The following is a 12,019-nucleotide window of genomic DNA, read 5'->3' as shown; positions in this document are numbered from 1 at the left end:
ATTCACATCTTAGACTGCACTGTAACTTTTATCCATGTATTTTTTCTTTTAATGTTTAATTGAACTATTCATATCTTAAACTGCACTGTAACTTTTATCCATGTATTTTTTCTTTTAATGTTTATTTTATTAGCTTTTCTTTTTAATGACTGATTTTAAATGCCATTTTCTTAATCTCTTTCATTTTTTGTAAAGCACTTTGAATTGCCTTGTGTTGAAAAGTGCTATATAAATAAACTTGCCTTGCCTTGTTGTGTTTGAAAAGCAAAGCAGCAAACAGCAACATGTATTCCTTATCTACTACATGTCTAAATGGTATGCCTCCTATCCTAATGTTTTTATTATACACATGTTTGGCCCTCTATACCCAAGATGCCTAAAATGTGAAATGATTATAACAAATGCGTTTGTAAGCTATTAAATATGACCTGAACAGCAAATATATAACTTTCCATGTGGAAGTGACTCACTTTTGTCTACAGAATACACTGTAAACAAACACGCATGCACACAAATCTACAAACACAGCTCTTGGGATCAACATTACCACATTTCCTCTGTAATATTTGTAATTGTTTCTTAACTAAAACAGTATGTCAAGGAACAGCAGATTGTAAATAACTAAACAACACAGAAAATGAAGGATAAACAAAAATCTAACTTTTATATATCCAACTTTTAAATAAATAAATAACATTTAATTGATTACTCCTGCAGGACCATGTGTTGGTTGAGTAATAATTACGATAGAGTGGACTGTTTAATTCAGTAAAGAAGAAAACACCAATTCCAGCATAAAAGCATTCACTCAGAGGATTAGGATAATTAGGATTTGTAGCAGGTAATAATCAACTGGTATTCAAGTTGTATTGGCTTGTTGGCCACAAACTCACATGGGCTATTAGTAACAGAAAATAGGTGATTATTTGCTACAATCTGCTATTCAATTTTTTATTAAGTCAGTTTCTTACCTATTTACATTTTACATAGAGAGAGGTTTAACTGTCATTTAGAGGAGAAAACTGAACACTATAAACTTAATGAGGATAGGATTTATTACCGGACTGTAGTATCAGACTGCATTAGTTGAAGCTAGATGTACATTAAAGACAGTCTAATATGCTCAGTACATAGGAGGTCTATTCTAAGGGAAATTAATAAAAGGAATCCGGTTAAGACTGAGTGTTTCACAGATATGATCGCAGTGTGTCTGAGCTTGAACAGGAAAAGGAAATGCAGCCAAAAAGAGGCAGTAGCTTAACAAAAACATTAACAAACAGACCAGAGACCACTGTGGGAACAATTAAGGAAACCCCCCCGGCTCTGACCTGGTGTTCTTCCGACACACACGCATAAGACCACACAGTAAACACACACATCTACATTTGAATGAGGAGACAATATCTGTTTATGTTCACTGAGACACATTAAACACTGTCCTCTGCTTATAGAAGAAACTGCCATCATGTGACCAGTATCTGACAGCTTGGACTGACTTAAAGCCCTTGTTGTCCCTTTTTGTCTCTTGTCTGGCCCATCACATAAACAAGTAAACAATTCCATGGCAACCAACACACAATATAACTCATTGGCTAGTCGGGTGCTGTTTTCTTACCCTGTTTAGGCCCTAATAAATCATCATGTAGGCCTAGCTCAAGGACGTTTAAGAGAAATGTCTACAGTGATGAATGTCAAGAACCACCATTAATGAGTTCAGGCAATATGCAGTGTTTTCATGTGACTGAGCAGAGGGTGATCTGCACTCCTTCAGGGTTACAACCAAATGTTGAAAAAAAACATAATTCTTGTTTGCATTAAGCACTCACACATGCCACTGTTGGACAAAGACAGAAGAATATCTCCGGCAGAATAATCAAAGACCTTTTTTCCACATCATTAAGATCACCAGGAGCTTAAATTAACATAAAGGTGACTTCTTGAGAAACAACTTCAACATGTCAAGTTATAAATGGCGGTTTAATCTTGAAATCCGATTCACTCAAGAGACCAAATGCCACCGAATAAAGTAGGAACTACGCATTATCAGATGGGAGACAGACCCTCATTAAATTCAAGATTAGTTTCAGTGGGGATTTATTGTGAAGAGGATAGACTGACTAAAACAACATCTCTGGCAAAGCATTCAGTATCGACTACTACAGTACCTCATGATGCCAGCCAGTCTGATAGATTAGATGTAATGCGTGTGCAACTTTTAAATACTTCCCCCTTTCTTGCTCCCTTTTTTCCAACTCATCCGTGTTGACCATTAAGCCTTTGTCTGCCAAGGGATTATAGCACTTCGGAAAGGAAGCTGTATTATTCATGGGAAGAACTTAACAGGCCTCACCAGGGTCTGTGAGTGGCGTTTTACTCGTGTGACTGTGCATGTTGTGTGGTGCAGAATGACATCATCAACAACATCGTCTTATGTGAGTAATAAAGATGCAGAGGAAGTGGACTGCTGGTATTCATGACTTTTCCTCTCTACATCCTTACTGTTGTTCTTCAAGCGTCATGTTTGAGGCTTAAATACAGTCATTAAAACACAGAAAAACAACTATGACCATAAACTCATTGAGAGTTCCTGCAAGAACCATGATGAATAATCACATCCTGCTTAAACCAAGGCCTTTAAAAAACCTAAAACTTTGATAACTTTCCAGATGTTTTAACATTGTATAATTAAAAATTAGTCGGTTCTAAAAAAAAATCAAGAAACATAATTTAAAGTAAAAAATTACACTCAAAACGATGAACCCCTATGACTAGTACACCAACTTTGAAAAGTAAAGCTCCTTGTCTGAATGCTTCTTCTAAGGGACTTAGTTCACTATCATTATCTAATAAAAAGTATAATACAATAAACAACTACGCCAAAGATTGAACAAAAAGCCTAATGACAGTCCCCACAATTTCTGTTGATGTCTACAGTACAACCCTATCAACCAAGTCCAAACATTGAGGGCCAAATGAACTATCTAATAACTTTGATCTCACAATTCATGGGAAGTAGCAAACAAGGTAAGGGTAAATAGCTATGGCCTCATTCCAGCAAATGACCTTTTGTTTGTGGTTTGTGCTCTTCATATTTCCTTTTTTACTGTATTCTGTCCCCTTTGTTCGCCCTTCTGTTATCTAGCTGATAAAGCCGTGGTACTCACAGTTCCTGTCGAAGGCGTCTGATCTTGGCTTTGGCATCAGCCAGCTCCACAGAGAGGTGCTGCCGGCTCTCGGTCCTCCTCATACCGGGCGAGTCACCAGGAGACTGGGTCTGACAGGAAGCCAGAGGGGAGAGCTGCACACAGTCTCTCTCCTGGGTCAACTCCACTATAGTCTGCAGGGAAAGACGAAGGAAAGAATGGGCAGGAGGTGAGATATCTAGACATGAGTACAATTAATAGCATCAGTTGGACAGTTTTATTCCACAGGCCATAAGACTGTTAACCACCTGAACTAAGAACATCCATGACATTCAACTGTTTGTAACTTACAAATTATGCATCACTTGTACATAGACTCTATTGGCACTACTTCTCTTCTATTCTATTGTATTTACTTGCACTATTTTATCTGTTTTATTGTGTTGCTCTGTTGGAGGAGCCTGTGACCTAAGATTCTCATTGACATAACTACACTGTAGCTATGTACGAATGACAATAAAAGCCTTGCATCTTGAATTTTGAGGTTCAGAAATATATTTGAATATGTATTTAGGGTCATCTGTACAACGCAAAGCAGTATTACAGTGGCTACAATTCTGATTCAACAATTGGACTTCATGCAAAGAAGAATGGATCCATGGATTCACCCAAAGACCCCACACCACCCAAAATTAGAACACAACGCATTAGGGCAAAAAGTACATGCACAGTCCCACACACAGACTATTCTGATCTACTGCCCATGACAGGAAATGGGATTTTAATTGAGAACGGCTGGACTCCACAGTGATAACCTGGAGGCTATTAGAACCCTTCACACACACACACAAAACACACACACACACACACACAGACAAAGATCAGCTATATCAGTTGTGGGCATCTGCACCGTTTCGGTTGGAAACTCATTTAATGACGTAAATACTCCAAGTTAAACACACACACCATCTATGAGACAGTTAACAGTTTCAACCCTTCCTTCCTGAGGCTGGTCTTGTGTGGTAACGGTAAAAAAATGAAAAGTTTCCACATAACCCTGACTAGAAGCTCTGTGACAAACCTCCAAAAACACACAAAGAGAATAATTAAAATACAATGTACCACTTCCCTAGATTCCTGCTTCTTCTATTGTACAGGTTTTTTTTTTTGCAGTTTGGCTTATGGGGTTTAAAATATAAAAGGAATTTCCAACACTGCTTAATAAATCTATATTACCTCCAGCTGTGTGTCCCTCTCGTCCACCAGGCGTTTGAGGTGGAAAGCCAGGTTTCTGGAGAGGCTGTCCAGGTCTTCAGGAGGCATTTCCCCACTTTCCAACCACTGCATGTCCACTACGTTCTCCTGATTATGGGTGACCTAAAATCACAAACATCATATCAACGATAACCATTTAGATTTAGTCCTTGGATATAGAGAAGTTGCATTCATGACACTTTATCAGAATGGTGCATTTTTATGAATTGTAAGCAAAACTATTCCACTATGAGCATACTGTACATTAGAGTGGAGCCAAAGAAGGTGATATTATATCCTCATTTTGTAATAATTGTGTTTATTATGAAGGAGAAATACCTCTTGGATGTGGGATGCTATGGCAGCTTTGGTGTCAAAGTCCAGAGTCTGGATACACTCGATGTACTCTTCCTTTTTCTCACACTGTAAACAGAAGTAAGTGGGAGGAGGGAAGAAGAGAAGAGGAATAATTATATTTTTCAGATAAAGAGTTATATGGGTTGGGGTTCAACTGGAGGTTAGTAGATCAACACCACAGATGCAAGACAGAAGCTGATCTGATTTATGTTTCCAAGGAGCAGTCGTATTTAGGAAAGCAGTCTTCAAACAAAACTTTATCTCGTGGATCAGACATAGATCACTTTCCTCGGTTGTTGGCAGAAGACAAGATAAGAACAAGACGCTGTACTACAGATGTAAGCTCCTCTTTAACGGTGTGTTAATTCCTACTTGGCAACAGGTTCCGCCGAGTTTACTGTGGGAATATTAAGTCAGTGTTACTCGCATGAATGCAACTGTAGTGTCTTTTTGCTAAAACAATAGGGCTGGTGAAAGGTCAATGCCCTTGTTGGAAATACAGTCAGTGAGAGCTGCATGGTGCTTTGTCACGAGACAGGAAAGGTCTGACACATTATGTATTACAAAGCATTAGCAGTACTAAATAGTTTGTGTTCATTCATTTTACCAAAGGGAGCAAAGAAAGGAAGGCAGGATGAACCAACTAAAGACTTGACAGAGCTTTTTAGCAGGTTCAGTTTAAGACATATAGGAAAGATTCATGGGGGGAATCATTAACTGAATTTTGAACAAATAATAACACGCACAAAATGTCTATGAGTTTGATTGCCATTGTTATGAACTTGCTCCTTGAAACCCGAATTACATATACAGATGTGAAGTGTAAGTGAACTGAAATGATCTCTTACCTGGACAGCACACCCTAGTAGCAGCAGCAACAGTTTTTTCACCTCTTCCAGACCTTGTTCTAAAGAAGAAAAAAGCACAAAGATATTATGTATTATGACAAAAGCCAAACCACTTTTAAGTATGCCTGCAAGGACACCACAATGACTGTCAAAACCAGACACATTTGCAAGAATGTGATTCAGTCACGTTTCTGTTTTGTCTCTTACATTCTGTTCTATCAACTTTTGTGGTTTAAGAATAAGTTACACAACACAGAGGTTGATGACACAAATCCATTGATAGTGGTAGAAACATTTGCCTGAAGTACAGATCTGTTGATTGGAGGAAGGTGATAACCGACATTATTGTATCTGTTACGGCCCGTCCACACAGCGGCGTGCGTTGACGCTTGCCGGCGGGCGTGTCTGACACTCGACCAACAACCAATCACATGAATCTCCCGCCCCAGACACACAAGCATGCGGTTTGATTGGCTAGAGCTTGTACTGGCATATGATTCGATTGGCTGACGCCTCCGTCGAGGCGTCAAAAGTTGAACATTGCTCAACTTTTGAAGCGAGCAACGCCAGCAACGCTCCACGTCGCTTCCCAAAATGCAGTTCGGCTAAAAGTGACATCACCCCATTCAAAGTGAATGGGCAGAAGCGTTGGAAGCTTCAACGCACGCCGCTGTGTGGACGGGCCGTTAAGCCTTTTTGCAATGACATTTTACAAAATGCAATGAACTAAAACACTGCATCTTTTTCAGTTACAGCATTACAATTATCGAAGTTTTAGCATATGTATACTAGACAGATGGAGTCATTTTTATCTGTCTGCTCTGGCACAAGTTCAAAAATAACTTTCCCATAAAAAACAAGTCAAGATTTAGTATGTAATGGGAGAGGAGACACTTTTGAAAATGTATGCACCTATCCCACACTTACTATACTTGGGCATACCAATTAACTAAATTCTTAGGTAGTTACAGTTTTCCCCTAATAAAAATCACCCTTATCTTGTAACGTTACCACAATGTTTTCCACATGTCAGGGCATATTGTCAGAAAGGGCTGAAACCCACAAACAGCTGCTAGCATGCTCAACAGGCCTGAGCTCATCTATGGGATTTGTTGCAGAACAACAGCAAACCAGGTGGTGTGTGTGTGTGTGTGTGTGTGTGTGTGTGTGTGTGTGTGTGTGTGTGTGTGTGTGTGTGTGTGTGTGTGTGTGTGTGTGTGTGTGTGTGTGTGTGTGTGTTGCACTTAGTGGCATATGCAAGTAGTGTGTCTATGTCTATACTAATACTGCATGTTTTTGCAGTTTGGAGTTTGGAGTAGGGTGTGTGTGTGTGTGTGTGTGTGTGTGTGTGTGTGTGTGTGTGTGTGTGTGTGTGTGTGTGATAAGCCAGCTCATCATGTAGCCCAGGGGGTATTGACTGCTAACACTGTCCGGCTTCAATAGTGATAAATCCAGATTAGTGACAGCGTGTTTTCTGTGAGGGGTGGTCTGTTTGCCTCTCAGTTTAATGGGCCAATCATCACAGCAGGAGCAGCTAAATGACAGGCACACAGGAAGACAATCTATGACTTTACACTTTGTTCGACTGGAAACCTAATGAATTTACATGAAAATCAAATGGGATGAACAAAAACTTCTTAACGTTATCGCAACATGCTGTAAAAACAAATCTGATTGTCTGTGTAAAGCATTGATTTAAAAAGTAACACATGGATAACCAACCAGTTCCTTAGGGAATGCTCCTTATTGCAAAACAGAGGATATCCATCAATTGTACAGAAGCCTCCCGACAAGCAAATCAATCTCTCATTCCTCTTCAATCAATACAGACACACAAGTCAATGCGTTATTGAGCAATAGGAACCTCCACATGGTCATAATGTGGCAGGTTGAATTATCATACTTTATGGGTGAGACCAATATTATACGCAGGACAATTAATACTTAAATATAGTTTCCAGCCAGGACAAACATTGATAATAAAAAGAGACTTGCAGTGCTGTTCTCTGGACCGATACTCTGTACTTTTGGCCGTAGCCCAATCAGTGATGTCACAGCGTGTTTTGCCCTACAGCTGGTGGAAGAGGAGGCCGTCTGCAGCATTTTTCCTCTGCGTGCGATTTCACTGTTGATTTTCCCCCGTTAAGACTGGCCAACGTTTGGATGATTCAAATAAATATGGACTTACATTTGTTCTGTAATGCAGCCAAGAAAATATGGTGAATATTGTTTATCTAGGTCACAGGGACACTTTCCAGCAGTTGGGTAGGACATCACAGGAAATGTAATACAAACAAAACTGTCATTATTTACTCTAAAGGTCGGCATGGGTGCTGAAGTGCAGTATTTAAAAGAGGTACTCAAACGGGAGAGCATGTCAGATGGTCTAACAGGATTTGAAACCCCTCCCCTCACACCTTTTGAACATTGTAGCAGTGTCAAGGTTTCTGCAACTTTCCATTCCCGACAATAACTATTCTTTTGTTGATACACCCCTCTTACACTAAGGGGGTACTATTCGCAGTCAAAAGCACCAAAAGGAAGTCAAGTCGTACAATGCTGTGGAAACACAGCTTTAATTAAAATACTGCAGCTGCAAAGTACAGATTGTACCAGGTAACACCCAGAAATAAAAGGCGTTATGGGTATTAAATGGGAGACTGTGAAAAGTTCAAATGTAGACGTGTTTCTTGCATGCTATCTATCCACTTTGAAAACGATGCATTCCTGGTACAGTGGAATCAGGAAGATGACACTATTTGTGTGCTTAGTCAGACAATTGGCAATCAGCACCTGGTGATAAAAGAAGAAATACTTAGCATATAAAGAGAATATGTGGGCATGAAGGGATGACGGTGGATAAAACTGAATTCTCCCAGCTGCAGGGCTTAATCGTGCACTATTAGAGCAGTAGGGACCTATTCCAGTCAGGGAAGGGATTTAGCTCAGCACATCTACTAAAGCGTAGTACGAGAGATAAGCCCCCTCACAGGTTAAATTATTTATAAGGCTAGAGAGGGAGAACAAGGGGGAGAAACGGTAAAGGGAGAGATAATAGAGAAAGAGACAAAAGAGGGAAAGCACCACAGAGCACAAGCCGCAAACACAAGGAAGGGATATGGAAAACAATACAGAAAATAGCAAAAGATAAAGAATGATGGAGGAAAGAAAGAGGCAACTGTGGAAATAGAAAACAGAAATATCCCTCCAGCAGCAACACAGCTTTAAGGAGGGCCATCTCTCTGCTAGCCTCACATGTCCTACCTCCTACTCTTCCTCCCTTCTTATACACACACACTTGCATCCATCCATTTATTCTCTGCAACATCCACCCATCCTTCCTTCCTTCCTTCCTTCAACATTGTTACAAATCATTCACGCTTCCCAAGTGTTTGGATTTGCTCATGGAGGCTCTTCACCTCCCGCCCTTCCTCCCTGCTTTCTCATAGCAGAAGGAAACAAGAGGTCAGACGGACAGGGACTAACCCTTCTTCCTGCAATGCCATTGTGAATCTGTGTGCAAGGATGTGAGTGAATAAGCAGAAAAAAATAACGTGTGGCTGGGCAATCAACTGCCACAACCCCGTCTGCTGCCGTGATGAATGGAGTCATTCAGGACCCGATGACTTGCATGTCAGCGGTGAAACTGGTACAAGCAATCTGATATTGCTTTGACAGCGTGCCAGAGTATATTCAGCTCATCTCACTGGAGCAGAGGACAGAGTTGGCTGAACCTTGTTTTCACATTATTTCAGGGCATTTGTGCTTTATAAGACAAGATAGAGTGTCAAGAGCATCAAATACAGAAGGCCTGGAGCTGAGGTCAGGATCACTGAAGAAAATGAAAATTATCAAATACCGGACCAATTGGCATTTTGCACCACACTACACACACACACACACACACACACACACACACACACACACACACACACACACACACACACACACACACACACACACACACACACACACACACACACACACACACACACACACACACACACACACACACACACACACACACACACACACACACACACACACACACACACACACACACACACACACACACACACACACACACACACACACACACACACACACACACATCACACACACACACACACACACACACACACACACACACACACACACACACACACACACACACACACACACACACACACACACACACACACACACACACACACACACACACACACACACACACACACACACACCACACACACACACACACCACACACACACACACACACACACACACACACACACACACACACACACACACACACACACACCACTAACCAACAAGGAAAATAAGAGAAATCAGGCCTGCTTTCTTGGCTAGACAAGTTTCTCCTTTGCACACACTCACATCAAGCCTCTCAGTTAATGTTCTCTGTCAGCTGTCAACAGTTCGCATCCTGTTGTGGCTGCTGGTTAAAACAGTTCTGCTCGTTGGGAAGTTCTCTCATCTAAAACCATGTTTGGCAATGTTTGTTGTACAAAATACTACCCTGCATCTGAAATGTGTTAATGGCAATGTGTCAACTGTGCAGTGTTGCCCTTCAGTAGCAGTATTGGATATGTTTTTTTTTTAAAACACTGTCGACTGGCACTGTTGACTTGAGTGAAGCAAACCAGTAAATGCTTCCGAAATTAAGAGAGTACGACATAGTCCAGAACACATTTAGAGGGCAAAGTGTTCACAATATCAAACAAAATCACGGCTGAAAATGTACAGGCTTTATGACAGACTAAACAAAAAAGGAGGAGTTTGTGTATGTGTGTGTGTGTGTGTGTGTGTGTGTGTGTGTGTGTGTGTGTGTGTGTGTGTGTGTGTGTGTGTGTGTGTGTGTGTGTGTGTGTGTGTGTGTGTGTGTGTGTGTGTGTGTGTGTGTGCATCTCACATGCCTATATGCAGACTAAGGTAAATGGGGAGCCTGGGGGGGGTTCTACAGTGCCTTCCCACTGTTCACTGTGTAGAAATGAACCCTCCCCCATCCACCAACCAAACACTGAGTGTGTGTGTGTGTGTGTGTGCGTGTGCGTGTGCGTGTGCACATAAGAGTCGTACCCTGCCCCCTAATGAGAGCATAATAAAAGACACATGCCCAAAGACTTTCAGCTGGCAGCCGCAGAGACTCAGAGCCAGACTCCAGCGTTGCTCTGACTGACTGACTGATGATCCCACATCCAGAGGGTAAAGGGCAAAGGAAACCCTGAGGAATTTAGTCTAATGATTTCTGCCCGAGCTGCCCTCTACTCTTGTCTGCGTTGAATTCACTTTAGTATTCACTTAATATTCCCTTCAGACGTGGGTAAGGCTGTGGTAGATCTTCAGAAATCTACTGCTGTGAAATACTAACGGTAGACAATATTTTGCGAGTTCACGAAAGAATCTTCCTGGCATCACAATGACTAGACTGGATCATATAATAGGAAGCAGCATTGTGAGGAATGAATACAATGCCAAAAGAATGCTATTTGAGAGTTAGGAAGAATGCTGCCGATGATCGTTATCACCAGTAGTTTTTGCTTAGAATGACGTTTCAAAAATACTTGAGAAAAATGTTTTACCTCTAAGGTAAATTAACAACAAAGTTATCCTGGCATGAAAAAGAAACACAGTCTGTGTGTACATCCCTGTAGCCTGTTTTTCATATACTTACTCTTCATGCCTGTTGAATTGTATCAAAATGAATACCAACAAATAAAATAAATGGCTGTGGTGAAAGTGTGACAAAGGCAGCTGAGGGAGGACAGGGATTTAGAAACCATTGAATGCGTTTAAAAGCGTTCAGATATTCGTAAACAAGCTCTGCCAGCTAAGCCTGGAAACAGTTTACCTTGAAAAGCTGATGATTACATTTGCAGAGATAAACAAAGGCTTTGAATATTCGTGAGGACACGCTTTCCCAAAAAGTAAAAAGAGCTAATCCAATAACCTTGCCATAGTTTTAGCCAAAGTTTTGCACTTGGGGCTATTGTGCTAATAATTGATCTAAGCATGCTGGGTGGCAGGAAGCTTTGTCGTATCAAATGTTTTATTTATTCGATACAATCCTCTTTTCCATTTCCACAGCCGCCACGATCTCATATGATGGCATGAAACTAATGATCTCATCCCTTTAGTGGCTACATTAAAGTCATTATGGAAAATCAGGTAGCACTTGGGGCTACAGAAGTCAAGGTGCTCAAAAATGCTTTCATGAAATGCAAAAAATGGACACTGCATTACTGTTGCTTTAAGGCTGCTTGGACTTATCAAATAGCACATCCAGGCTCAGTGGATCAAAGCTTTGCTGCAGAATGGTTACATTTATTAACAGATATTTCTCCGTGGGTCTTTTTTAAGCCATTGCAGGTCAATTTAACATTCTGGTTTACTTT

At 40.8% G+C, this 12,019-nt stretch overlaps 1 protein-coding gene across 1 annotated transcript in view; it reads right to left on the bottom strand.

The window, feature by feature from the left end:
• The window catches only part of LOC117560738 (girdin-like), a 79,732-nt gene that overhangs the window by 38,954 nt on the left and 28,759 nt on the right, over positions 1-12,019 (bottom strand). Inside the window, 4 exon segments of the mRNA XM_034237690.1 lie at positions 3,165-3,337; positions 4,380-4,520; positions 4,737-4,820; positions 5,603-5,661. Coding sequence (XP_034093581.1) covers positions 3,165-3,337; positions 4,380-4,520; positions 4,737-4,820; positions 5,603-5,661 — 457 coding nt within the window.

Source organism: Gymnodraco acuticeps, unplaced genomic scaffold, assembly GCF_902827175.1.
Source record: "Gymnodraco acuticeps unplaced genomic scaffold, fGymAcu1.1, whole genome shotgun sequence".
NCBI classification, from domain to species: Eukaryota; Metazoa; Chordata; class Actinopteri; order Perciformes; family Bathydraconidae; genus Gymnodraco; species Gymnodraco acuticeps.
This window is presented reverse-complemented; position numbering and strand designations above follow the sequence as displayed.